The 27,006-nt window shown below is 50.2% G+C and overlaps 4 protein-coding genes across 7 annotated transcripts; 2 read left to right on the plus strand and 2 right to left on the minus strand.

The window, feature by feature from the left end:
* The first annotated feature begins 84 nt into the window (after nt 1–84).
* LOC136196509 (uncharacterized) lies at nt 85–5,233 on the plus strand. Its single transcript, XM_065986067.1, has 8 exons — nt 85–242; nt 890–1,828; nt 1,881–4,146; nt 4,201–4,279; nt 4,336–4,394; nt 4,456–4,554; nt 4,607–4,710; nt 4,827–5,233. The coding sequence occupies exons 1-8, from the start codon at nt 176–178 to the stop codon at nt 5,009–5,011; spliced, it is 3,798 nt and encodes a 1,265-aa protein (XP_065842139.1). The 5' UTR covers nt 85–175; the 3' UTR covers nt 5,012–5,233.
* LOC136196512 (serine/threonine-protein phosphatase 2A regulatory subunit B'' subunit gamma-like) lies at nt 4,477–8,326 on the minus strand. 3 transcript variants are annotated; one of them, XR_010672225.1, is made up of 2 exons: nt 5,548–8,326; nt 4,477–5,489 (listed from the first exon to the last, which is right to left on the minus strand). XR_010672225.1 is itself a non-coding variant. In XM_065986075.1 (1 exon), the coding sequence occupies exon 1, from the start codon at nt 7,012–7,014 to the stop codon at nt 5,608–5,610; it is 1,407 nt and encodes a 468-aa protein (XP_065842147.1). In that variant the 5' UTR covers nt 7,015–8,326; the 3' UTR covers nt 5,507–5,607. The 3 variants fall into 3 exon arrangements, 1 of the variants encoding a protein (XP_065842147.1); XR_010672224.1 differs by having other exon boundaries at nt 4,477–5,461; nt 5,524–8,326; XM_065986075.1 differs by lacking the exon at nt 4,477–5,489 and having other exon boundaries at nt 5,507–8,326.
* Nucleotides 7,012–8,503, plus strand: LOC136196513 (divergent protein kinase domain 1B-like). Its single transcript, XM_065986076.1, has 2 exons — nt 7,012–7,187; nt 7,238–8,503. Exons 1-2 carry the CDS (start codon nt 7,071–7,073, stop codon nt 8,468–8,470), a joined length of 1,350 nt encoding a protein of 449 aa, XP_065842148.1. The 5' UTR covers nt 7,012–7,070; the 3' UTR covers nt 8,471–8,503.
* LOC136196506 (intermembrane lipid transfer protein VPS13D-like) lies at nt 8,461–26,117 on the minus strand. Of its 2 annotated transcripts, none has more exons than XM_065986064.1 (60): nt 25,841–26,117; nt 25,597–25,787; nt 25,462–25,539; nt 24,827–25,024; nt 24,649–24,768; nt 24,565–24,597; nt 24,270–24,514; nt 24,050–24,218; nt 23,885–23,986; nt 23,714–23,837; nt 22,926–23,662; nt 22,747–22,867; nt 22,569–22,698; nt 22,384–22,515; nt 22,248–22,338; nt 22,089–22,182; nt 21,917–22,043; nt 21,758–21,870; nt 21,299–21,706; nt 21,110–21,243; nt 19,229–21,055; nt 18,091–19,171; nt 17,871–18,028; nt 17,180–17,815; nt 16,921–17,127; nt 15,355–15,511; nt 15,097–15,302; nt 14,847–15,046; nt 14,737–14,801; nt 14,310–14,674; nt 14,109–14,255; nt 13,897–14,050; nt 13,645–13,843; nt 13,229–13,592; nt 13,010–13,176; nt 12,901–12,954; nt 12,751–12,831; nt 12,558–12,699; nt 12,417–12,505; nt 12,280–12,357; nt 12,104–12,227; nt 11,973–12,048; nt 11,762–11,918; nt 11,373–11,706; nt 11,256–11,322; nt 11,099–11,210; nt 11,000–11,045; nt 10,833–10,946; nt 10,677–10,766; nt 10,566–10,625; nt 10,368–10,511; nt 10,172–10,311; nt 9,932–10,113; nt 9,810–9,883; nt 9,596–9,760; nt 9,333–9,536; nt 9,026–9,279; nt 8,815–8,969; nt 8,663–8,766; nt 8,461–8,608 (listed from the first exon to the last, which is right to left on the minus strand). In XM_065986064.1, exons 1-60 carry the CDS (start codon nt 25,935–25,937, stop codon nt 8,516–8,518), a joined length of 12,516 nt encoding a protein of 4,171 aa, XP_065842136.1. In that variant the 5' UTR covers nt 25,938–26,117; the 3' UTR covers nt 8,461–8,515. The 2 variants fall into 2 exon arrangements, with proteins under 2 accessions (XP_065842136.1, XP_065842137.1); XM_065986065.1 differs by having other exon boundaries at nt 21,758–21,867; nt 25,841–26,116.
* Between the last annotated feature and the right edge of the window lie 889 nt (nt 26,118–27,006).

Below are 27,006 nucleotides of genomic sequence, written 5' to 3' on the forward strand. Positions count from 1 at the left end.
TGACTCGGTCACGCCCTCATCGAAATTGACCATTCACGAGGCCGCGCCTAATCGCTTGCAACGGCGTGACGCCACGGCAATAAGTGGACAGACCCGCCGATCGTCGTGCGCATAACTGTCGTCGAATCGAGAACGAAGGGAAGCCGAATCCCGTCAAGAGACAAAGATAACCGGAATGCGGTGCCTATCTCTGCTTTGCTTCCTCTCCTTCGCATCAGTCGTCGTATCACAGGACAGCCTAGGTAACAATCACGTCTTTGTGTCGTACAATTCTACGCCAGAAGAAGCATAGCCGTTGGCGCGTTCCCGCATCTCTCCCGGGCATTCTCTCGCTCAGTAGGGCGTCAAATCGCCGCCCATAGTCGATTCCTCCCCGCGGGAGGTAACCCCTCCGAGTTATTCGTGCTGACGGTGCTCGCTTCTCCGGCAAACAGTTTCCTAACCTGTCGTCGCACCAAAGAAACCGCGCTAAACTGCAAAACGCTTTCCTTTCAGGGGGTCGTCCGGCCCCCTAGTTAGTTTCGCGTAAGTTTCATCCTATCAAACCGCGACCCAACCTCGAAAACAGATCGAGTCGCGTGCGGAAAGAGAACCGGTTTCCTTTTTTGCGGGTTCTGATGTGATGACTATCTTCGCACGTACGATGGCGAAGGGTCGAGCTCTCGGGCCCCCCGCCCGGCGCGGGGGTCCGTCCCCCTCACGCGCCCATCCGCTCGTTCCCCTAACGCTAGAGTTAACTCAGTTAGCGGCGAAGATGCAGAAGTTATGCGAAGAATGACGTGTAACGAAAATATTCGCAGCCCCGCGGCTGCATTGGAAAATGTCGCGCGACACCCGGAAACGTTTAAAGCCACGCACCTGCCTTATATTTTCTTCTCTGTGTTTCAAGGCTGCGACAATCCTGTCCTCACCACGCACAATTTCGTGCATCAAGGCGAGTTTATTGGACCGCCGGACGAAGCGGCCGACGTCGTCTTCGTCGTCGACGAGTCCGGCTCCATGACTACGGAACACGCGTGGCTATTGGACGTCGCCGACGAATTGGACAAGGCGTTTCAAGAGCGACGAGTCGGCGTCTTGATCCCGAATCGTTTTGCGCTCGTAACGTTCGGCGGCCGAAGCGGAGCGAGTCTGACCGGCAAAGTGTGGAGCATCAGCGGAGACCAGTTCGGTAGTCCGTCGGAAATGCGCGCCGCCTTCATGAATTTAAGCATTGCTGGTCGATTCGAAGACGGTTATAGTGCCATGGACGTCGCCCTGAATACGCTCGAATTTCGCGACAGCGTCGCGCGTCAATTCATTCTCATCACGGACGAGAATCGCGACTCCGTGGTGAGCATCACGTACGATGAAATGCTTGTTAGTCTCCAAAAGAACAAAGTTATTCTCAACGTCGTTGTCAATCACGCCTTTCACCTAAACGGCGTCCCCGCGTTCGGTATGGACAATGACAGTTTGTGCTATCAAGCGGCGGAAACAGCAAAGACGTTCGTCTCCAAGGCCGGATGCTCAATTGTCGTCAACAGCGGCGTTGGAACGACGTACGAGGACTACGTGCGCTTGGCGCACGAAACGGGCGGCGCCGCTTGGAATCTTCAGCAGTTGAGAAGCGGCGGCGAAAAGACAGTCGCCTTCACGAATGCTTTTGTAGCCGTCAAGGTAAAAGAAGCCATCAAGCAGGTTCGCTCCTGCCAGGTATGCCGCTGGTGCGGTGGAGACGATCCGATATGCAGCGAGTTCACCGCTGAGAGTCCGGAGCAGTGCAAGGTCAGGATCAATGGGACGGGAGGCAGCGAGGTTCGGGTAGGGGTAGAAGTCGTGCAGCCAGGTCAGTGACATCATGAGTAGTCCAATTTTTGTTACAATCCCATCTGATGTAGCTTGCACGCTCAACGGCCAATTTCTCAAAGAAGGCGGCCAAGGATATCGATACGTGTTTTCGCGCAGCGAATTCGGTTTGAATGCGCCGTCTGCCGACGTCGTCTTTGTAGTCGACGAATCCGGTTCCATGATCGGCGAGCACAAGTGGCTTCAGGAAACGATTTACCTACTTGACGACGCTTTGCGCGACAACGGCATTGGCGAAAGATCGCCAAATCGATACGGACTCGTCGGCTTTGCAACTCACGGCCATCTCGCCGGCGCCGTGCACGTTCTCAGCGACAATATGATGGGTAATACAACGCAATTCGCCGCTGCAATCGATCGACTTCTCACGTCGGGTCAAGTTGAAGACGGATACAGCGCGATATCGACGGCACTGCAGAAGCTCAGTTTTCGTTCAGGCAACGTTGCCAGGCAACTGATTCTTGTAACCGACGAAGATCGCGATCCGATGTTGTCGCTCTCAAGAGGAGAAGTCAAAAAACTTCTGGAAGAGATGGACTTTCGCATCAACGTCGTCGTGAATCATAATATTGAAGATAGGGAAGGAAATCCGGTGCTCGGCATTGATGCACAAAAGAGAGGCTACATTGTCGGCGATACGACAAGTGGTTACACGACCGTGCCGAAAGCTGTTCTACCCAGTGACGGCGGACACGGATCGACGCTCAAGGATTACGTTATGCTTGCCTTGGACTCAGTCGGAGCCGCGTGGGACTTGAACCAACTTCGACGCGGCGGCGCAATTGCCCGCGCCTTCACCAACTCGTTCGTCGACACGAAACGACGCGAAATCACCGAACAGCTCAAAGTGTGCGAGACGTGCAAGTGCACCGACGGCGAGCTGGCCTGTGAACGCCGCGAGGGAGCGACGAGCGCTGACCAGTGTTTTGCGGCGGCTCGCTGCCGAGTCGGCCGCCGATACATTGACGAACAAGAATATACCATCAGTTTTTCAATCACAGACGAAGCGGGACTTAGTCCGATGGCCGACATTCTCGTCGTCGTTGACGAATCGCGGTCGATGATAGGCGAGCACAGGTGGCTGCGTAATGTCATTCCTGACTTGGATACCGCTTTGCGAGCTCGTGGCGTCGGCAAGGAAGTAAACAGCCCCAATCTTTTCGGTCTTGTCGGCTACGCGAGCAACGGCGACGGTCGAAAGGATAACATGGGCACTGTGTTCATGTTCAACAAGACGGATCATCGAATGATGGGAACGGCGGACGAGTTTAAAAAGTTGGCGAAGAACGAACTTAAGCAGGTCGGTCGCTTAGAGGACGGCTACAGCGCTATCATGCGCGCTCTGAACGCGCACACGTTTCGCGACGGTGCCGCGAAGCTCGTCATCTTGGTGACCGACGAAGATCGCGACGTTCTCAACCGTTCTCTCACATTTGACGTCGTCTACGACGCACTCGCGTCGCAGGACATCGTCCTGAACGCCGTCATCAATCAGGGTTTTGCCGCCCGAGGCAGATCGGCGCTCGGCATTGACGGCACGTCGGAGCGACGAGCGTACTTCCCTCGTCGGACGACGGCGGACGACGGCACGAGGAAAGTGACGTTCAAGGCGAAAAAGGGCGGCGAATCCGTGCGCGACAGCGGCTACGGCACGACGGGCGACGACTACGCGAAACTCGCTCTGAAGACGTCGGGCGGAGCGTGGGATTTGAATAAATTGCGAGAGGGCGGCAAGACGGCGAAAGCGTTCACGCTCGCCTTTGTCGCCGTAAAAGTCAAGGAAGTCGTGACCCAGTTGAAACAATGCCGAGTATGTCAGTGTCTCGGTAGCAATTTCCAGTGCGGCATCGTCGAGAACGTGTCCAGAGCCGAATGTAGCGATTGGACACCTCGTCGGAGGGAACCATTGCCTGGTAAAAACGGCCGACTTCCTTTGGAAAATTTACTCCCAGACGTCACGCCGTTAATTGAGATTATCCCTTCGCAAATCAGCGTCTGCTCCGGTGACGGCTTCTCCGCGCACTGTCGCGGTCCCTTGTACAACGGCGAAAGTAGCCTCGTCGTTGATTGGATTAACGTGCCGGTAAACGGCATGGTGACTTCAAACGCCAACAGAACGGACTCGGAACTTGACGTCAGTAAAGCGAATGAATTGAGAAACGAGTATCAATGCCAAGTGACGACGAACACGTATCAATCGACTGGTTCGCTGATCGTCGACGTCACTGACAATGCTGAATGCCAGAAGAACTGCGTCACCATGTACGGCGACGGATATGCAATGATACTCCGTGGCAGGTGAGATCTACAGGAATCTCTCGCGCGTAGTTCCTCATCAAATCGTCTCTTCAGGATGGCTAAGATTCCGTTTGAGATCTCCTTTAAATTTTGTCCGTCAACAGTCACTTCAGGAACTCTCTATTGCCTTGAGGTGAGCGGTCAGTGTGCAACGTTGTGTCCACTTTTAACACGATACTCGCTTTGTAGAATTCCTCTGAAGGCTGTTCCCAGTGTCTCGTTCTAAACGACGGCGATCTGGAACTACAGTGAGACGAGAAGAGTCAACAAACAGAAATGAATCCTGATCTTCTGCTTGTTTTTCTTCAGATGGAACTGCTGCCTTCAGGGTGGTCAACCCTTGAGGTATTCGAGCCACGACAGCCTCGCTCTCAGCCCAAACAAATGCTACAACTCTTCCGTAACGATGTAAATATTTCGTTCATTTTTCTTCTCGCGTTTTCACTTCTTTTTGTTACAGTACAGAGACGCAGGTGTCATTGAAGGTCGACACGGTCGAGATCACCGCACCACTTGCACCCCAATGCGCGGACGACTTCCAGCCCAGCCAAAATTTGTTCATAGGTAAGTGCGGGTGAGCCGGAACTTCATTGTTTTGGTGTCGGTGCCCAACAGTTGCGTGCATATCAAACGCACATACCCCCGCGTTTCTCAGACCATTCATTTTGTATTTACTGTAGGCGGCACAATTGCCACCGCCGTCGACGAGAACGGATACAATGGGTGCATGACCGAAGTCATGTGTGATCGAAAACCCGTCCTATTTCACGACGTTCCCACGCCGTCTCCGGCAATGCGCGTCAAGCGACCTAAAATGATACGCCGAGTGCGACGTTGTACGAAGGCGTGCGACGGCGGCGTCTGAAGGGAATGATCGATCGCGATGCGTTGAGACCTCGACTCTTTCCTCCCCATCTATCTATACTCTTCCTACTCTAAGACTTGTGTTGCATTTATTTCATTTATTTAGTTTTGTTAGTTTCCTTCGTTCTGTCGAGTCAGTTTAGCATGTTACGGCAGACGAACGATGTCATTCGGACTCGAGTCTTGCGCATGAAAAAATACACATACGTACGTACTTCGTAAAGTGGTGTGTTTCGTCCGTACGCTCGATGGGGGAGGAGGGGGATTTTCATATTAGGTGGTTTATATGCTAAGGAGGTATATGCTGCAATGGGGGCCCCCCTCTACGTTGCACGTCACTTGCACTCCTGTGGCTCACAGCAGAGCTAATTGATTAACTTACCTTAAGAAATCCGTAAGTAGCTGGACGTCTTTGTTCCCCCCTTCTGTTGCTTATCACAAAAGATGGCATCTAAGTAGTTGAACGTGATTTAATCCGCCTGTCGTATACATATGATGACCCAGCCCAATTACTTTATTAGCTTTGAAACCCAGTACCTTGGCTTCTCCTAAAAGCGACACTAAAAGTTCTAGTAGAGATGCACATGTGGTCGATGTCTAGATGTTCACGGGCTCCTGTGGCTGTTGCTGCTGTTGCTGCTGCTGGTCTCCTCCCGCTGCCGCATTTTCAGCGAGTATGACTTCTCGATTCTCGTACGTCCAAAATCCGTTCAAATCGATCAGAATACTGACGACCGTTCCGCCCTGGCCACTCGAAATCAAATCCTGCAGCGCGATTCTCAACGGATCGGCCGGCTTCACCATGTCGAATATCTCGTCCTTGACGTCCTGAAAGCCTATCACCTCCTGCCCGTTACGCTGCATCATCTCCTGCATGGATCGAAAGAAGAAGTGCAAGTCGTACACATTCAAACTTCCCATCGCACGAACGTCGAGCAGACGAAAGAAATACTGAACGGCCTGCGGCTCCTTCTTATTCTCCATCGCCAAAACGAAGTCCAAATACGTCTTATAGTCCATCTCGCCCTCGTAGGTGAGACACTCCTGAAAGACGCGTTCGACGAACGCCGACGTCAACGTGCCGGATCCGTATTTCGCCAATTCGGCTTTACTCAGCATTCCGTTGTGATCCGTATCCAAGTTGAGATACTGGCCGTAGACGCGCAACGCCGACGGCGCCGAGAACCAATTCGCGTCCTCCGCCTCCTTGGCGAGCTCCTCCTCGCGCAGTTCGAGCAGATCGTCGAGAAAACTCGAGGCGAGCATGTCGACGATTTTCACGCGACCCGTCCGAAGCGGATCGAGAAAGAAGAAGAACTTGCGCACGGCCGTGCAGACGTAGAACGAATAGAACGACTTTTCGAGACAGTCGAGCTGGGGCAGAGTCGGTATGAGCTCGAATATGTAATTCTCCAAGTCCGACTCGCGCAGGTAGCCGAGACCGGCGACGTCGTAGAGACTGAGACCGATACGGGTTTGGTGAAGCCACACCTTTCGCATGACGTAATTGAAAAATTTGATTGTCGACACGCGACCGTGCGCGTCCTTTTCGAGTAATTTCGCGAATGTGATCGACGTGAAGTGACGACGCGCCTTGGGCGTCGCCGTCGCCGCGGCTCGCGCGAAATCGCTATAATCCGTCATTTTTTCGTCGTCGGCGCCGCCGAGTTCTCTCGTTCCGCCGCTGTGTTCCTCGAGAACGGTCCAGAGGGCTTGGAGTTCTTCGTTGTCGAGCAGTTGGGCGCTTTTTCGTTGGAGAAAGGCGGCGCGCGCCTCTTCGCGAAGTTTCTGGTGGAGAATTTGGTCGTCGCGAGGCGGTTTGAAGTAGAATCGGGGTATTATCGTCGACGACGACGGCGCGGAACGGCCCGCTTTTAGCATGTGTGCTTTTAGGGCCGCGTATTCGACAGAGAAGTGTTCGCGCTCTTCGGCGACGTTTCGAGGCTTGGCTTGGGCAGCGTTGGCCGCTACGTAGCGTTTCAGGGAAGTTTCCAACCAGCTCATGTTGTCCTTTTTGCGTTCAAATCCCGTACGTGTGAACACACGAGTGTTTTCCCCGTATGGACGGCTTCCGACGTTGCTGGACTGGCCTGTCTCTGGTGACTATCTTCCTCGTCTTCGCGTACTATTTTGCCATATCCAATGTCTGCCGCTTGGAAAAAATAATTGAAGATGAGGTAAATGCGGTTTTAGCACCTAAATTCGACGAATTCGCGCCGCGATTTAGTGCGAGCGGTATCGACGAGGAAAAGCGGCAGGTCCTCTGTGCGAGACCCTGTGCACCCGTTCGGCCGATCTATACTGCCTCACGGCGCGTCCAGAAAAACAAGTCTATCGCGCTCGCGTCAACGGTAGTGACATCGTGCTGAAATACCAGTACGTCATCCAGGAGTCGATCGTCGAAGACGAAGACATAGAAGCGCATCACGCCGTCCCCGAAGACTTCGAAACGACCGACTCCAACAATGCCACGGACGTCGCAATTCGTCATCTCCGAACGGTAATAGGCGCAAAATTCGACTGTGACGTCACCGATATTCTGACGTCAAAATTATTGGCTATCGTCGACGAAAACGGCGACGGACGACTGAGCGTCGCCGAAGCGACGACCGCCTATCGACTGGCGGCGTATCAGTACGAATTTCTCGTCGTCGTTCTTCTCGCCGACGAGGAATTGTCCGTGCCGCTGCGCGGTCACTGCGGCGAGATTTATTCTCTCGACGTCGTCGAGATTTCGGGAAAGGAGATTGTGGGCGAGATTTCGGCTCTGATGGACGAACTCAAACATTTCTTCCTTGTGCTGAATTGGCGATCGTTTGTCATTCAGTCCTGGGCGACGTTGGCTCAAGTCTTGAAGATGTTTCGACAGTACGTTCAATTTCGACTCGTTCCCGTCGACTGGAAGGAGCGGATCGACTACGGGCTCGGCGTTCTGAATCTCGCCGATCGGCTCGCCGCGCTGTCGACGACGGATCGGTTTTACGTGTGCGATATGCACGACGGGAATTTCGGACGCGACGGCGCCGGTCGCGTGCGTTTGCTCGACGCCGATTCGTTCTTCTCCCGATCGGCCGTCGACGATTTCTACTCGCAACGGCCTTGTCAAGACGATTCCGACTGCGAGTTGATTGTGTTGGACAGAGACAATTGCCACGGCGCGTGCAATCGAACGAGAGGCACGTGCTCGTTCGCTTCGACGACGACTCTTCTGTATGCGGTCTGCCTGCACGTACTACCGAGAACGTTTAGAGCGGAGAATACACATGAATACTGCCCTGCTGATTTGACGCTACGAACGCGCCTGTACGACGCTCTCACTTGGTGCATGACCGACGCTCTGCTCGAGATGAACGCCGTTCAGTATCGAGAATTGACGTTGCACTATAGGAATCTTTTCGCGAGACTCGCTAGCGATTTTTTATCTTCCTGTCCTGGTATAGGCGCATCGTCGACAATTTAAGTTTTCTTATTATACATACGCGTATAAACACCAATGCTTTCGTATTTACCAGATTTCCTTGAATTGCTCCGGCGAAATTCTTACGGTTAGTTGAGAGTGTCTGTGAAGCGTTCGTGCGTAGTTGATGTGCTGGGTGACCTGCGGACATTCGGAGCGTCACGTTGGAAAGGAGAAAGCGGCTCGGAACAGTACCTTCTTTGCTATCTTGAGCGATTCGCAACGAATCTGTTTCCTTCGCCAGCCCTTTTCTTGGTCTAGTACCGTCAGTTGAATATATGCTTTGGTTTTATTTCCTTCTGCGAGAAAAAAATTCGACTTTGCCCATCGCGAGACCGATTCCGTACCTGTCTTCTCTTCCGCTTCGCATCGATTGACGTTCGAAACTTTGGCGCGAACGATGAGGTGATCCGTTCGCTTTCCGAAAACGAATAGCTCCTCGGATGACACTATGATGCACATCTTCTCCATTCCGAAACTCAGTCCCTCGTACGCAACTAATCTGCAAGACAAACGTGCGTAGAAACGACGCTAAAGAGCCTCGCTGTCTTCTCCTACAGTTCGCTTGAATCGCCCCCGTTCAGTTGAAGAAGAAATTCCCATCCTTGAGCCATCGCTGGAGAGTAGGGAGGCAATACACCGCCCAAGCCAATGCAATAGCGTGGCCGTCGAATCGACGCCGGTTTTTCTGCCTTACTACTCGTCGTGCCTACACTCACAGCGGCAGCCGTGCTTGCAGCTAAGTCCAACACGCCGCCCACGGGCTTTGCCACAGTCCCCACGACGCCCTTCACTAGACCACTGAAGAATCCCTAAAACAAATCCATGCGGAAAAATATTCAAGTGGTCGCATAAAATTTCTGACCGTAACTCCTTTATTTACAGCTCCTTCAGCTGTTCGCGTAAACACGCTTGTCAAGCCTCCAACTATGCCGTGTCCGAGGCCTTGTATTCCAGCGACAAGATGCTCGCCGCTCGTTCTAGCAGTATCTTTAATTTGCGCTCTTTCTGCGCTGTATTCGTCGTCCATAGATGCGACATCGAATGCACTCGAGACGGTACTAGTTATCTAATAAACCAAAAGATAAAAGAAAAGAAAGGCGTCGTTTTGATTATACGCGGGTATACTTTAGAAGCCGAATCCAAAACCCCATGAGTCACATTTTTTGCGAAGCCAATGACGTTGCCACGAGTCAAATTGTCAACTCCTGATGCAACGTCATTTAGTAGACCAAAGGGATTTCCTAGCATGTCAACTGATCCTAAAATACGTGCTGCTTGACTCGAAAATTGCTAAGAAAAACAAATCATTCAGCCTCGCTGCGACGTCTCAACAACGAACCTTTGCGTAAAATTTTCGAATGATGTCCAGATAGGCACCAAGCGATTCAAACGAATGAGTGCGTTTAAGTGATTCTTGAAGGAGACGTAAATTCAGATGTACTATGCAGTTGCGTAACTTACCCAATTTCATGGTGGCGTTTTCAAAATTTATCAGTGTTATTGCCAAGTACTTTTTAACTGCAGCCAAATCGTCGGGCAGATGCTTGACAGTCAGCACACTCAACGTCAACTTCAACGATTTGATCACGATGTCTCTGCAGTAGTAATGGGTAGCTGGCATAGAAGATGCAATGCCAGGGGCACTGAGAACCAAAAACAAACAACGGTGCCTAAGCGTTCGTGTAACAAAATCACTACAACCTTTCGGAAACCGATGAGTGAAGTTGCTGCTCTTCTTTTGCCTGACTGTCGTCTTTACCGAGTCCGATGAATTGAGCGAATTTGAGTAGAAGCCGTTCGTCAATCTGCAGGCTCATGGGTTTCAGGAAGACGTGCAATTCCTGTGTTTTGAACGACGCTTCAAAACAACATTCTAGCACTACGAAAAAATGCACACCTTGAATATTTCTACGCCTGGCTGAGTTGCTCTTCCTTTGACGACACGCAAGGAAAACGTTGACTTTTCCTTTGATGGCTTAGAAGACGGTGTTCGATAAAGAAGAGGCGATAGTGGACGATTTGTAACCAGCTGATTGTCAATCTAAACAGAGTTCAATAGCGTGCATAGATAATTCACTGGAGCGCAAAAAATTGCCTGAACGTGCTGCACGACTACTTCCAATGATTGCTCGCCTTTCAGATAGAGGTAGTTCGTCTAAATGCACTGTGGTTAACAGATGTTGATGTCGAGTGTATCTCGCTCTACTTCGAATCCGGTCAGAGTCACGTAAGCGATCTCTTCAGGAATGGAATTAATGACTGACAAACCAAGTCCACTTTCCAAATTGACTATAAACTGAGAACGAAAACGTGGCGATCGGCAAAGTCGACTTACTCGATTAATAATCATAAATAACTAAACCTGGAAACTTGATTGCGGAAATATCAGCTCGGCGTCAGTGCTCGATTCTATTTGGCTGTCAAGAGAACGAGAAGAGAGTCGTTTCGGAAGAGAAACAGACGTTCGATGAGGCATCTAAAAGATGTACGTCACCAAGGCTTCACAACTCAATATCGACGACCGCATACCTTGTCTTGGATCTTGACAACGCGAATAGGACCCTCAGCCACGACTCTAAGAAGAACAATACTCGCACCACCGTTAGTCTCCACCCTTCGTTTTCTTACTGAACTGACAGAGCACCGGTCCCGTCTTTCTGTTTTATTAGGCAAAGCACCTGCTCAGGCGGCGGCTTTTCTCCACCGATGCTACTCCCAGGACCCAACACAGCGTCACAACCTAACAAAAAGTCGCAAAGAGCAAAGAAACCGTGTACTTACTGACCATCTGTAAGATAGCCAGAAGGCTGAACGTAGGCACTTAGAAGATGACTGGGATGAAGTCGTCCATCCTGCAGGAAACATTGTCAAAAACTAACTCAGTTGCAGACGACGTTCTCACTGCGTCGAACTTCCACGTTTGGGTCGAAACTCTTTTCTCGTCGAGCCGACGTATGATTAGCGGAATATTCGACTTGCCCGCTTTTTCGTCGGTCACATCCAAAACCATCGTAGTTTGCGATCGAGACGACGAGCTATCCGTCATTCTTGCCGATCCCATGTGTTCCAAGTTTCCGGCCGCCGTCATTCGCCACAGTTGCGACGCCCGATTCGCTTTGCGTCGCCTAAATAGCACGGCCTTTCCTTGAGGAACGTCCAACACTAGCTCGTCAGTCGACGACTGAGTCAAATGACGCTGAGTGGCTCCAAGAGAGTGACCGCCGAATTTAGACGAACTGGGTAAAAGAAACGAATATAGAAAGTTGATTGGAGTCAATGGAAATCCCATACGAATGCACAGTGCTTTTCACTGCTATGTAGACGTAATTCCTGTACGTGAGCGGCTCCTTTTCGCCGTACGTGTCAATGTTGTACGTCCGTTCTTTCCCGTCAGCGACAGATAAGCACAGTTTTCCCGGAAGAATGGTGTCATCCCAAGCATAGGGAACTTTAAACAAAAGAAATAAATCATAAATAAAAAATGTAGTCTTCTACAATGCACCAGTTTGGGACGGCTTAATTTCGCGACGAAGACTGACGTCGGACGTCTGCTTCTGATAAAACGCGACAGGTATTGACTATACGAGAAGAGGTGCCTGGTACAGACCGATTGCATCAGAACAGACAACTAACCTTTGATAAATTCTCAATTTTGAAAGGCGGAGGAGTTTGCCCGGTGCCAGAAATAACGACGTGATAGGTGGCGTCCTTAAGAGTGACCTCTACTCGAACGAAGTAAGACATGTCGGAGGCTCCCCTGCGTATTTGATAAAGTATAAAAGACGACTTGCTATGCACTTCAACGCAACCTCATAATAACGTGAAACGAGCCGTCTTGAGTGATGTGAAATCCAGATGACCACCGACAGTGCGGTATTTCTTCGATCCTTAGAGAGCAAAAAATCAAGAAAAGATTTGCGAATGGTGTACTATAAGCAAGCTCTACCGAATACACAACAGTTGATCCAAATCAACGCGACTCCAACTGTAGCTCGTCACCGAATTAGGCATGGCCACAGCAGGAGACGATGACATCTAAGCAATCGTACGTTTACGTTCTGACTCTTTATCAGCGGAATAGATTTACCTGGTCGATTTCGTGTCTCTGAGCGTACGCCAAATTATGGCACGAGCGATTCAGCAAAAGAAAGCGCGTCACGAACGTAACGATTATGGTGTCGCGATAAACGCCAGAGCCATTTCGAGCCATGTAGCCTATTTCATAGACTCTGCGGAGATGCAGAGTGAGCAAGTGTACCGAATAAGGAGAATAGACTTACGCATCGGGTCTACCATAACCCTGTGAAACGTGAGCCTGAACAAATCCTCCCTCGCTCGTCGTAAGAGAAAATCCTCGACTCCTACACACAGGTAAGAACGTTTCGTTTCCATTTTGAGTCTTGAGTTTAAACTCGTCGTGTGGGCTTTACCACAACGGCTGTCCGTCTTTCAGACTTGGACTGGCTCCGAGCCTTAGAGAGCACCTGAATCCACAAATAAAAAACGGAAAGACAAGCACCCCAACGAGCCAAGTCATACCTTTTACGTAAGTCTGGATTAGACAAGGAGAACAGAAGTGGCACCATACTCCTCGCCATTTCGTGTTCGGTGCCTTGTCCCGCTGATTCGGTCGTCGAGCCGTCTTGTCGAAAAACCAAGGGCAATCCCGTCTTATTCACTAGCCAAAATTGGCATACGATATAGACCTAGAGAAAAGGCGAGTCCAATGAAACTTTTACAACTTCTACAAATTTATACGATGAGCGCTGTTCCGGATACGTGCGTCTTAGCAAACAGCCACAGCTCTCTGCTGTTTCCGTCCCACAGACTCAGCTTGACGAAGACGTCGTTCACCAGCGGAACAGTGACCTCTTCGGACTGAACGAAGGGATCGACGCTCACAGACAAACGGACGTCGCGGTCGGGATTGACGGAGTAGAGCGATGCGTGCTTTCCGGCTCTGACCGATCGAACTTCCACGGGCAAGTCTTTTGTTGACACTTGCAGTTGCATATCGACTGGAAGCAAATTGTGAACGACGATAGGAGGCAAGAAGTCGATTGTGTGCCCCGTCGCGGCGACCGAGCGAGCCAGTCCGTCGCGTGAAGTCGTGCAGCAAAGTCTGCATAGATAATAATAACAAGAGTCGACTAATAAGCTGACAATTGATTCACCTGAAAAGATTTTTTTCGTTTCCTATTTCAGGGCATTGAAGCGTTTTGTGTCTTTGGTCTGGCGTAATGACGCGTTTCCAGCTGAGAGTGGAATCCGAAAATGCGTATCCCATGCCAAAGGGTCGAACGCGTATCTCTCTCGTCGCCAAATGTAGTGGAATCGACGCGTGGCTCGCTGGCTCAACAGACGGGAGGTTGACTATATTATCATTAGGTCAAGCAGAGCGCGGCGATTTATGGCGATCAGTGTACCTCCTTCTGATTCAGAGTCTGGGCGAAGTGCTATCAGTTCGAGTGGAATTTCGAGTTTGTTTCGTACGACCAACGCTGAACGAACGTTGATGACTTTCACTGATTTAATGACGGAAATGGCAAAGACAACGTGGACGGGCTGATTGTCTCGATCCTACAGTGACCGAAGAATATGAGACCATACCAAAAAAACTCCATACATATTGCCTGACCGTAAACGATTCGGCATCGACGGCACTTTCTGACTCCTGCAAAGGTTTGACGTGCCGAAAAAAGATCCCCACCTTGTCAACCCAAACAGGAGGAGATATTTGCCGCCATCCGTCGACTTTCACTTCAAGCTGGTGAAGAACTGAACTCTAAATAGAAGAAATGTTTCTATATGGAGATAAGCAAAGAGCTTTTAGTCTCACTCGTTGGTATCGTCGCTTTGAATGCGTCTCGTACGCAAAATAGCATTCGTCACCCGGCACCACGGCACGCCATTGAGACGTCGTAACCGAGCCCAAACTCTCTTTCGACGAAGAAGAAGAAAAAGAGGAGGATTCCAATCGAGAGTCGACTCTCGACGGATTGACGATCGACGTAGCGAAGTGAAGCTGGCAGCCGGTGTTGTTACGAAGGAGAAACGGTTTGAACGGAATTCGCTTGCGACGCCGCTGCTTTGTCTCGTCCGATTGCCGCGTGAAGCGATCGTACTCCTCGCCCCAACGACGTCGGGTCGTCTTGATGAGATCGAGCAGAGAACTCGTCAAGTTCAATTCTAGTCGTTCGGGTGCTACAGTGCACAAGACATCGTCAGTATCCCCTGAAGAATTCTCTATGGAGATACTTATTTACCTTCCACTTTCACAATCTTCCGCTGAGTTGATCCATCTGGTATGACGCTCCAGTTTGTAAAGCAGCTAAACATGCAATAGAACCAAGACATTTCGCTATTAGGTACGTACCTCCAGGGTTCGAGAAATGGCTCCCATGCGCCCAAGTTTTTGTTGTAGTAGTCCCCTAGCATCGTCACGGAAAGCTTGCCGCTTCCGCGATTTAGGAGTCTGTAGTAGAAATGCGCTTTTTTCATTGCTACTTCTATAAGAGGAGTGTCGGTCTCGTCGCAGTCATCGATGAGGGTGAACAGTAGAGACCCGCAACGAATCTAGAAACGAAACTTTTTACAACATTTTGAGCCATATTTCTACGCCCAACTTCAATGCCAGCTGCCTCGATTTTGAATCGTTTTTCCGACTCTGATTTTTCGTCATCGACGACATCAACCACTTTGGCTTGTTCGTCGTAAGCGTTGTCGACAAGCCAATCGGCGGAGGCATTGAAATCTCCTTTCGTTCGAATCAACGCTTCTCGGCAGAGACGCGGAGAGTAGCCAAGCTGCTTGAGCCTCTTCAGCTTGAGATCTATACATAGAGCACTGTCAGATGTATTTGCTCAATTCTATGACATTTTCACCGTCAACGTCGTCGTTTTCTTCTTCGTCTTCCGACACGATGTCATTGGAAAAGATTCCGCGTCCTTCCAGCTGGCTTTTAACGCTAGACGCGATGGCGAGAAAGAGCTCAAGATCGCGGTAGGACAAGCGAATATTGACATTCCGTTGAAAGAAAATCTAACAAAGAGAAGAATGAAGCTGTGCTACGTAAACAGATACAAACGGTATGAGGTGTAGAGAGAAGTGAGGCCCCCTTTCGCCACGTGGCTGCTACAAGGTCAAAAACGCGTTGTTTGACCCCTAGAAGATCAAAAAACGCGTTCTTTCGACTAATAGAACCTTTTTAAAAAAGTAAAAACTCGACACCCGATATCAAACCACACAGAAGACGGTGCTATGGAGGTTTATCCGATATCAGAATGCCTTGCTCTCGTCATTGCTAGGAAGGCAATCCATGCCCTTGTCAAGTTAGTATATTATCGGTAAACATAAATGAAGGGGTGGGTTAGACAGAACGGGTAAGGGCAGACTATTACGACCAACGAAAATGTAAAAGAGGGAAGGGGTATGTGTGAGACGAAGTTAGATGCAGTTAGTGAAGGTCACTGCCAAAGCACCGAATATCGGTGTTGGCGGGAAGTGACGAATCAAGTGAGGAAATTGACCAGCCACCGGGCTATAATGGTCACACCTTGGGGAGAGTTACCTGCTCCCTTCTATCCTAGCTCTGAGAACTCTGATTGTTGATGTACGAGCTGGGTATATATACTCGAGAGGGCGGGGCTTCGTTCGCACAGCAGCTTTACAGCACGAAAACGCGCGTCGTTTCGACTAGAGAATCAGTGCGAATCGACTGAAAATTCGATTCTGCTACCGTTTCGAGCAAAATTTCGCCGCGATTCGGTTTCTGTACGCGAGAAAACGGTGAACGGAGGAGGAGCTAACAGAAAATGACATCATTGTATGACATCATTGTCTGATGTAAGAGGATACGCAATACGCTACGAAACGCGTACTAAGACTCCTAACTACAAGCAAAAGCACGAAATCGGTTACGGAGAGAATTCTACTTCGTTCTAGAATCGGTCGGTTGCTATTCGGACGCGAAAAGCGAACGTAAACGTGCAGTGACGTTGTGCTTGGTCAGCAAAAGTCAAGCAAGATGTCTGCCGGCTCTCGAACAAACTGAGCGAACGTTGGCGAGCAATCTTTAGCGTTTCTCTGACTCTTAGCAAGCCTTTGACTACACTATATGCTCGCATTTGCGAACCGAACGACGAGCGAGAGAATCGCTCTCAAACGCACGGCAATATGGCCGCCGCTTTCACCGAGCAGATCTCTTTGCTCGTCGTTTCACTGCAGAAACACGAACGAGGGGGTTGGTAGAAAAATCGGAGAGACGCGAGACACCCATTATATCAGTAGACGTCTCTTAGGAGAGTACTCTCGTAGACCAATCGTTCTCTACCTACGACGTTTAGTCGGCTGTTGTAGGGAGAGGGGGGAGGGAGAGAGAGAGACAAACTATGTCTAGACTTCGGGGCCAAAGGTGCCTTAATTAATTAATTAAAACGCTTGAACTGTACCTCTAAATCCGGTAATGATTCGTCGCTCCCTTGCTTCGCCTGCTTGCTTGGCTCGAGACTGATGGCGAGTTCAGCCGGATCAATGATAGAGAGTGCAGTATCGTCTTCATTTCCTAAGCAGCACGAAAACAATTCGATGTCCGACAGAGTCATCGACAAGCCTCGCTTCGTAGTTTCCAAAACGTTTGACGTCATTACCAGCGTCCACTTCAGAAAGAACACTCGCCGTTTTCGTTAGGCTCTCAAACAGATATCTTACCTTCAGTATAATAGCGTTGCAATCTCTCTCATTCGCATTCTGAACGACAACAAAGTCCGTTCGAGTGACACTCATGCTAATATCCAACGGTTTCTTGGGCTTTTCGACGACAGTCACTACTGGGCGATCTTCTTTCGCCGCAGCCTGATAGTCTACTTCATCAACGTCGACGTCGTCCCTCGTGCGCTCGCTCGGCTTCTCCAGCAAGAAATCCTTAACGGCGAGCAGCCAGTCAACGATGACGTACAGTCGAGCTCGGTGCAAAACGATCGTCGCCTTGTCGCGTTTCTCAGACATCGAGAACGATATTTCCAACTGAGGAGTCGAGCTCGAACCCGTCGGATCGTTGGGGCTGAGAATTTCCGTGAACACGTTCGCCGTAGACGCCGTCTCGACGGATCCCACTTGACGTACGTCGTTCGCAGTGAGCGCCATTGACGACAAATTGACAGTTTTGGATTGATTGGAATGCGTTTTGACGTGCAATTGGGATCGTTCGAGGTTGAATTGAGCGAGCGAGACGCGAGCGGATTCCGAACCGAGAAGGGCGAGCTCGTGCGTGACGACGAGCTCGACACTGACATTCACTAGAGTCATCGTCAAATCGACGACGACCCAACTGCCGTCAAAGCTCGGCTAAATAGATCGAAGCTCAAAAAGAATAACGGATATTGAATGGGGGTCATCTGACCTGCAAAATAGGATCGACAACGATACCCTCTGGCCGTTTGAATTCGGACACGGGTTCGCCAATATTGTGATCAAGCATATCCTTTATGAGATCGTACTGCCACTTGTCGACAAGAAAGTGCACAGTGGATAGCTGTCCGTCAATAAGAAACTCTGGTGCTATAACATAAAAAAACAACTACACGTAGAATTTCTTATTTCTTGACTACGACTTTTCGTACCGTTCTTGCTTAGATCCTTGCAAAGATTTCGTTCTATCTTTAAATTTAGTTGGCACTTGTCAGCCAATACGCGTCCGCCTCGTTTCTCAAACGCAACCGGCCGACCTTGACTCTCGCTCATTTTCCGAGCCGTGAAAACGTTCACGTCTGACAGCGACAAGTCGATGCAGTCCAAGAGACACGGACCCGTAAATCGTCCTCTCATCCACGATCGATGCTCTTCGGCGGCGTCAGTTGACGTCAGCGGTACTTCTTCCGTCATCGCATATCCGTACGTCGTAGGCTCGGCCGTCGAAGTCGACCCACCTCGCTTCGTCGCTTTCGAATTCAACGTCGATTCGTCGTCGGCGAACAGAAATCGATTCGCCGCTTTCAAGTGTCCCAATTCCAAGACGATGACGTCGGTCGACGAAGAACTGCGAGGAAAGACGATCTCCGGTCGATCGGCCTCGATGTCGAGAGCGATCCTAGGCGATCGAGTGGGACCCTGGTAGTCGAGATTATCATCGGCGTCGGCTTTCATGCGCTGATACGCGTCCATCGTTTGAACGAAGTGCTCGCAGAAGGCAATCGTTTCCTTGAGAAAGCGCTGCGTATGAACGTATCGCACCTTGGGCGCTTCGAGCTTGACGCGAATGTCGAAGGATCGCTTGAGATCCCAGTCCGGTTCCGCGTACTTGGTGATGGCGAAAACGAAAGGACGATCCGTCGTTCCGAAACGCTCGCCGTAGACGACGCCGTTCGGCGACAGGTCGACCAAGCGAGCCGATCGAAGCTGACCGGACAGCTCTTTGTAGCCGTCTCGCATTTTGACGATCGCGTCGACGCCGGAAATGGCGGCACGGGCGAGCTGGTAGTCGTCTTTGTTCATCGTCAGACTGAGAGAAGCGATGCGAAGGTTGACGTTCGTGTCGACCGGCTCTTTGGGCTTGCTCGGCGGATGGGACGGCGTCGATTTCTTCTTGACGAAATCGGGGTTGTCCGGCACGCCGATGCCGAAGAAGTCCAATAGAATCACCCACGTTTGCAGGTTCACGGTCAGTTGTAGCATGTCAAAATCGACGTCAACCATACGGCCAATCTAAAATAAGTAAAAGATCGCTTGTTGATAGAAGTGGGGCCCACGAGTTTGACTTACGGAATTATAACGTGATTGAAAATCGGGGTCGTCCTTAGTCACTAAAATAGCGTCGATTTTCACTAGATCAAGATTTTCCTCCGCCTTTTTCTTATGTACTGGTGATACGGACAGATCGCCCGTCCTGAGAGCGTGGCTCGTGTTGTCGCCTCGAGACGGCGACGAAATTGGCGACGACGCGACGGGCAGCGAACGAAAGGGATTTAATATTGGCTTTCCTAACGACTGGAACAAGAGGGGACCGTATCCAGCGTTTCCCTTCACCTTTTGATATCTCGACGACATGATGTATCGATTGGGCGTGCCGGCCTCTTGAAGGAGATCTTCGATCATCAGACTGCCGAGCTTCACTTGAAGATTCGTCACGTACGGCTTAGTCTTGTTGACGGTCAATCCCAAGTTCTCCAACGTAATTTCGACGATGTCCTCTTCGTTCAGTTTTCGCTCGTCGGGCGTGGACGACGAGACGGAGCCGCGCATGACGAACGTGAGACACGGAATAGAAACAGCGGCGACGAACATTAAGACGTTGTCCGGAGGAGGAGGAGACGGAGGAGACGGCGATAGCTCGGAATCATCTCGAGGCGACAACGGCGGCGGCGTGGAATTGACCGGAGTCGCTGGCTCCTTATCCGACTTATCTCCAGTCACAAAATCGAGGGTGATCAGCGCTTGCTTCATTACCGGCTTAGATAAAGTGATTCGAGGCGACGTCGTCACTTCGCCGAGTACAGAAAGCGGAGGAAGTGCGACGTTCGACGAAGAGATGACGATGTCGTCGACGTCGTCTAAGGGCGAAATTCCTTCGTCCATTGCGAAAATTTCCCCGCCCGATGACCTCTCCACTAGAGGACGATCGATTGTGAGTTTGAGACTCGTTTTGTCGAGTATGGCCGGACTCTGTTCCGTGTCCATACCCATTGCCGTCTTCATCGATCCCTGCTCGTCCGCCGTCTCGTCGAGAGTGCATCGAAAGAGACGCATCTCCGTCAGTTGACACACGAGCCGATCGACGAAGTAGCCGTTCTCGTCGCTCCTAACGTAGTCGTTCGAAGCGGAAATGTGACCGAGATAGGCGACAAACATATCGCGACTGTCGAGAGCCTTGGGCAAATAAACGACGGGACTCTTCATGTCAAAATCGAGATAGACCTTCGAAGGAAATCCTGACGAAGACTCGGACGGCCGCCCGTCGACGACGTCCTCCTCCTCCATTTCCACGGGCCCCCCGAAGGATTTCGATAAGTACACCATGCTCTCTTTGAGCGTTTCTTTTTGTCCGACGATTCCTTTGGCAACGCCGGCGGCCGCCGTGCTCAGCGACACCGCCGCTTGATCGGTGAAGTGATGAAAATCCGACGCGCACAGTTGAAGTTCGTTGAGAAACGGACGCGTGTGAAGATAGTGCATGGAAGCGAGTCGAGCCTTTACTTTGATCAATCCCGTTGTTTGATTGTCACCGGCCGGCTCGCTCGTCACCTCGAAGGATAAAGCTCGATCCGGAACGTCCACCGTTCCGTCGACATCCGCGGCGTCGCCGCCGCCGTCGTCATCCGGAGACGGCACGATGCCGATGCGAAATATTTCCTTGTGCAGTCGGCCCTCGGGGACGTCGTTGAGGACTTGAACGCCGGTCAACGATCCGCTGACGTCGATGGAGCGACTCAGCGAGGCGCTGAGAAACAATTCGTGGAGCTGAATCGAGGCGACTTTGCGACCGATCGGAGTGCCCAACGAGCGACTTCCGACGCGATTCTCGTCGCGAACCAGTAGTATGCTCAAGCAAAAGAACTCCGCCGCGACTTCCGTCTTCACATTCTCTAAATTCTGAAAGCGGAGCTAAATGCGTCAAATCGTCTAAGGAAGAACTAGTTTTTCTACCTCGTTTCCTAGGTTTGCCTCTCTTGCAGCGACATCTTCAATCGTCCCACGGCGAGCCGGCCCTTCGTCGTTTTTCTCGTCGGGAAACGCTCGCTCGAAGAAACTCTTCAGCTCTACGACGGTTTCCTGATTGGCTGCGCAAACGATACTGCCTCAAACAAAACAAAACTATAATGAATAAAGTTGTACCGGTGACGTGAAGCGATTTAAACTTCAGGTCGATCGTACGACGCTTTCCCGATCCGGGAAGAACGACATCGTCCGGACAGTCGTCGGTGACTTGCATGAAATCTATAGTGAGAAGAGCGTCGGAGCTTTCTTCCTCGAAATCGTCGACGACCTGGGGCTCCGTCTCGCCCCAGGCAATTGTCTCTTGAACGGGACTCTGGGCTTCGACTACAAGAGTCCGAATCGAATCCAAGTGATCGGGATCGATGTCCTTTCGTGATCTGATGAGAAGTTCGTAGTCGCGACCGAACGTCTGGAGAGCGTCGACCATGACTAGATCCTGAAGGACGGCGCGCACGCGAACGTCATAGGGTCTCTGAACGAAGCTGACGCGTAGTCCGGCAAAACGTAGCTCGGAAATTAGGCGATCTACGTAGGAAGCGCTAAGACATATCAGTAGTAATAAGACATTTTCTTTACTTCGACTCTTTATTCCCAAGGTGACTTCTCCAACGGAAAATCGGGCGACCAATTGTCGTAATTCTACGAAAGCGTCCACGGGTTTCGTCGAATCAGAGATGCCTACACTGCTACTGGTGCTAAGTTAGTAAGACGTCTACATAGACGAAGTGTCACAACCTTGTTCTGCTCTCAACTATGGCATTTGGATGGAGACTGTAAAAGGTTTCGTTTTCGTCGTCTAGATCTTCTGCAGCCCACTGACTAACGTTCAGTGAGCCAGGAAGAGGAGATAAATCATCGTCATCTGAAAATATTTTTCACAGACGTAAAGAAGAAGGAAATTAAATACCGTATCTACTGTTGCTGGGCATTTTTCTTTCGTCTTGTTCGTCTTCAACCGACGACTTGTTCAAATTTTTTAGACAAGACGCCAAAGCTTGGAGCTGCGCGAGAAATTTGAAAGCGTTAAAGCGGCTCTGCTTTTCTGGAGACTGATTTGGTGACGTACCTTGCCCTCGTCTACCTGAATAGCTAAATTGGGAAGATTTCCGTATACAGACGCGTTGGGAATTTTCGAATCTCTTTTGTGTATGAGATATCTAGAATCGACGGTCAACTGAATTCGTTCTCGTCGCTACACCTGCCTTTCGAACTCGAGAGATATCGTGAATTTCTCTACAACGTGCAGGTCCCCTCTACCCAAGGTGTGGGCCCCCTTCCAGTCTTCGCCTTTGCAACCGACAAGAATTTGAAGATCAGCTGCCTCGATTTTGTACCTCAAATCGCTAAATATTCAAAGAACAACGACTTTTAGGGGGTCGCTTCTTACCTCTCATAGAGTCGTTTGGGCTTCCGAAGCTGACTGGCTACACCGTCAAGCAAATCAACGGAGCTTCCATCAGGAGATTCGTCAGTTTCTCTTTCACAGGGAGGAGTCGAGGGTGGTGTCTCGAACTCGTCTATGACGGCCTTAGACATCGACTTCTATGGGTTACGTATATACATACCATCAGATTCCTCTTCTTCTGCAGGTAGAATTCGTTCTGGAACCGACGAAAGTGCTTTCGAAAGGTCAACGGACCTCTGAGGAAGATTCCAGACGGAGAAATGACCCAAATCCAACACAACCTATTGATAGCGAACGCACTAAAAGTCCTAGTCTCGCTAAAGCGAACATACAACTCACCATTTTCTGTTTGCTGTCTGTAAAATCCTCCGGAAAGATAATATGCGGAGCGGCAATATTAAGACTTATTTCCCACAGCTTGCTCCTTTTCGCCTCGGCGTGAGTCCACTGATCGAACGTCTGCTTCAATTCGGCTTTCGTGTCCGTCTTCAACTGTTCGTATCGCTGGCGAGCGATTTTTCTCAGGCGACGCTCAGCACTCGACTCGGACGGTTGAAGGAAGCGCTTGATTTCATCCACTATCGCTCGATTGTAGACGAGATCGAGAGGCAAAGCGGAAATGGAAATTCGATAGTCGGCGTCGGACTCCGACGGATTCTTCTCGTATGATAGAGTGAAGAACGCGTCTTTGGAATGCGTGCCGTCGTCGCCTTTCGCCTCCTCGACTGTGTAGAGCCGTTGGAAGTGTCTCGAACTGTGTCGCTGGGGAAAGTTCTTGGACTTCTGCTGAGGAGCGATGAGCTTCGGAAAGAGCGTGCCTTCCGTTAGGAGATCCAGCTGCTGTATGCTGCCAAGCGATAGACTGACGGCCATCGATCCGTATCGAAGCTTCGTGTCTAAGCTCAGGCCGAGGTCGGTGAAAGCGAGCTCCGTAAACGCCTTGACGCCGTTGCTTCGATTTGACTTGAGCGTTAGGGACCCGCCTTTGAGAGAACAGAGAAGACGAAGAAAAACCGTGTCTCGCTTGAAAATGCTTTCGTCAGCCGGCGACGTTTCAAACGAGGCGAACAGATCATCTAGAGACAAGGACAATGGCTCAATCCCCCGTTGAGGGGCCCCCTTTTTACCAGGTAACGACGTTTCATTCTCCCCTTCATCCGCTTGCTGTTTCTCTTCTTGCTCTTGTGATTTCCAGCCGGTCCAGGCAGGAAACCAACTTTGAAGAAAGCCCTGCTTTTGAACTCCACTGCTCTATAGAATGAATAGAAAAAGCAACAATACAAAACTGTACGTTGTACCTTAGCTAAGGCATCTTCCTTCTTGATGCGAGCATAGGCTATTCGTCTGAGTATGACTAGTTCATCTAAACTGAGATCTGTCTCAAGCGTATCAAGCAAATCCTGTATTGAAACAAAGCACACGTCAACAATTAAGAGGTGGTGGTCACTTAGGTTCTGCTTTACCAGATCTTCAGAGGAAATGCTCGTCTTTGCCAACTTCTGCATGTAAGCCGAAACATATTTCACGCTATCTCTCGATCGTTTTAGAATGAACGTCCACGTCTCGCGCTCGTTACGCTCCTTGAGCGGATTTACGACGCACTCGATTGCAAACTTCCAATACTTGACCACGCTAAATTAAATAGTCAAGGCAATCGTTTACGAAATTCGCGTCGCTTTATACTTTTCTTTGGTGAATCGCACGCCGGGGTGCCACTTTCTGTAGGCTCTTGCGCGACTTTGCATGTGCACGATTTCGCCCAACTGAAGCATGCCCTCGTATTGTCTGTCCGACAACGAGAAGGGAATTTCGTCGAGACCGAGTTCCAAGAGAAAACGAGGCACGTCGACGGAGTGTAGAGGCTTGGATGAATAGTCGCGAGTCAATTTTGCCTTGGCACTGGCCGGCTCCAATATATATTCATGCGTCTAAACACAAGCGGGATTATGCAGGGAAACTTCCTAGTGTATGCTCTTGCTTTTTGACCGCTGACGCAGTCTTCAAAGGCAGACTAGACAGAATAGTTGCAAATGATGACGTACTCTATATGAGGATGGCTTACTTGTAGCTGATTGGCTGGTACATCTCCGACGGGACGAGCGTCTGTGTCCCAGTAGACAGCCAATTTTTCGAGTTCAACTAATTTGCGCATCTTCGAGGCACCGGTTACGAAGTTTGGCTTCTGCAACATTCGTGATTGATTTTGCAGGAGAAGTCATCTATATAAATTATCATTGTACCCAGTTTTCGTCGGCCGACTGCAGCGCGAGTCGATTGATCGTCACTCCAAATGCCACGCAGCGACCGGGACTCAGCGTCGTGTCTTCGTAACGCCAGTGGACGTTCTCAATGACAAGTTGAAGGTTCTCGCTCACGTTGCCCATAAATGAACTCGTCAACGTCGACCAAAAACTACCACTCTTCTCCTGTCTACCAGCCTAAGATTAAGAAACGCTCAGGAATCCGTACAATGAAATAGGAAATACTTGCAGGAGAGAAGAGTGGGCCCTCCCTTGCAATTTTATTGCAATTTATTGCAAGAGAGAAGAGGGGCCTTCCTTTGTAATTTTACTGCAATTTATTGCAAAAGAGAAGAGTGGGCCATCCCTTGCAATTTTATTGCAACTTATTGCAGGAGAGAAGAGTCAACCCGTCTCTTGCAATATGTACTGCAATTATTATTGCAGATGGGTGGGCCCGTCCAAATAAATGCATCAAAGTCAAAAAAGGATGCATCCATTCAAAATAAAACACATTTACCCTCTCAATACTCCAAATAGTATCTGACTAAGATGCCTAACGTGTAGTCTATATATTTCACTGTCCTTTCTAATCAATCTTACACTACTGAATAATGATGGCTAAGATCTCATACCTTCCACTTTTCCTCAATTGCTTTCAATTCCGCCTGCTTCTTCTCCTGTTCCTTCCGTTTCTCCGACGCCTCGTCGTACTAAGAGCACACACAATGCTACCCGTCCCCATACATTTCTTTCTTTTTCTCCCCCACCGCGCTTCTCTTCGGCGGACAAGCAACCAAGTAGAGCTGATCGATTCGAATAACCCACGCTTTGCTCTGGAATTTCCCGATGGGAATTTGCAATTGAAGTTTTCCAATAAATCCCGCTTGGACTTCGACGGGAAGATCGAGTCCGCGGAGAGCGTCTTTCCTCAGAGGTAAATTCTCGAGCTCGACATTGCCTGTGAGAAACGTCGACGTTACGCGACGCGAACTGGACGAAATCGATGCGAACCGTTTAGTATTCCGATCGATAGTTGACGAGTGTTGAGATTTTCCACGTACTCGCCCAAGTACGTGTTGATCACCCACGTAGCGAGCGATTCCAACATTTCCTCGGCCAAACGCGGTAACGACAAGACGACACAAAAGTCACTAAGTAAAGGAGTGACGCTCGCAACTCAGGAGGACTCCGAACAGCCCTTCGAACAAGCGAAACACGCACACCAATCGTCGTGTGTTCTCCCGTATGGACTACGTGCGCTATCGCCTGCATGTTTACGAAATGCCGCGCAAAAATCCTACCAGATTCGTCGTTTTAGTTTACCCGTGGCAATTATCGAGATCTAAGTAGCTTTTCCACTGGTTTGCAGAAGAATTTGAGGACAAGCGCAGTTTAGTCACGTGAAGTGGGTGGCGCTAAATCTGGACCAACGCACGCCGGGTTCTTGAATATCTTTCTTTATTTGTTCAATTTCAGTACAGTTGCATTAAAAACTCGTCGCTACCAAGCCGACACGGTCAGAAGTTTTAAACGCTCGCAATCGCGGTGGAAAAACGAGGTGTTACAGCGAGAATAAGTACTACAACCAACAATCGAAAGTCTCCAGCCATACTGTATAAGACAAGCGCATAGAGGCAATCAGACTGTGCTCACTGCTTACTTCACCGGCTGGCTGGATTTGTGGTGCTCGGTTAGACTCGACCCCTGAGCTGCGAGCGTCACCTATTGGGCGTACGTTGTCCTGGAGCAACGGCGCGTCAGTGATTACAGGCACTCTGTGTAAGACCTGTAGGGCCTGCACGCGACCGGATCACTAGCTCCGCTACTGGACGGCGTCGGCTCATGCGCTCTTGGTGGTCGGGCTGTGTGCTGCAAGTTCTGCGAGTGAGTAAGCACTTTTTGGGTCGCTAAAGCATCCAGACCTCCACGTGGTGCGACCCGGGTAATGCTAACATGGATGCAGCAATCAGAAAAGAAATAACAAATTAATTCATCGCACAAGTATCTACTGGGGTCTCTACTCTACCTACACGCATATGAATTAGAGACTGCCTTGACAATGCTGAGGTAAGTCACGATTGATTTGCCCAATAAAATGCCAATAAAACCAAGCAAGAAGAGGTACCAGAGACGCAACGATCAACGACACGCCGACAGGAGCGGACGACCATTGAATT

This window comes from Oscarella lobularis, chromosome 16, assembly GCF_947507565.1.
Source record: "Oscarella lobularis chromosome 16, ooOscLobu1.1, whole genome shotgun sequence".
NCBI lineage: Eukaryota > Metazoa > Porifera > Homoscleromorpha > Homosclerophorida > Oscarellidae > Oscarella > Oscarella lobularis.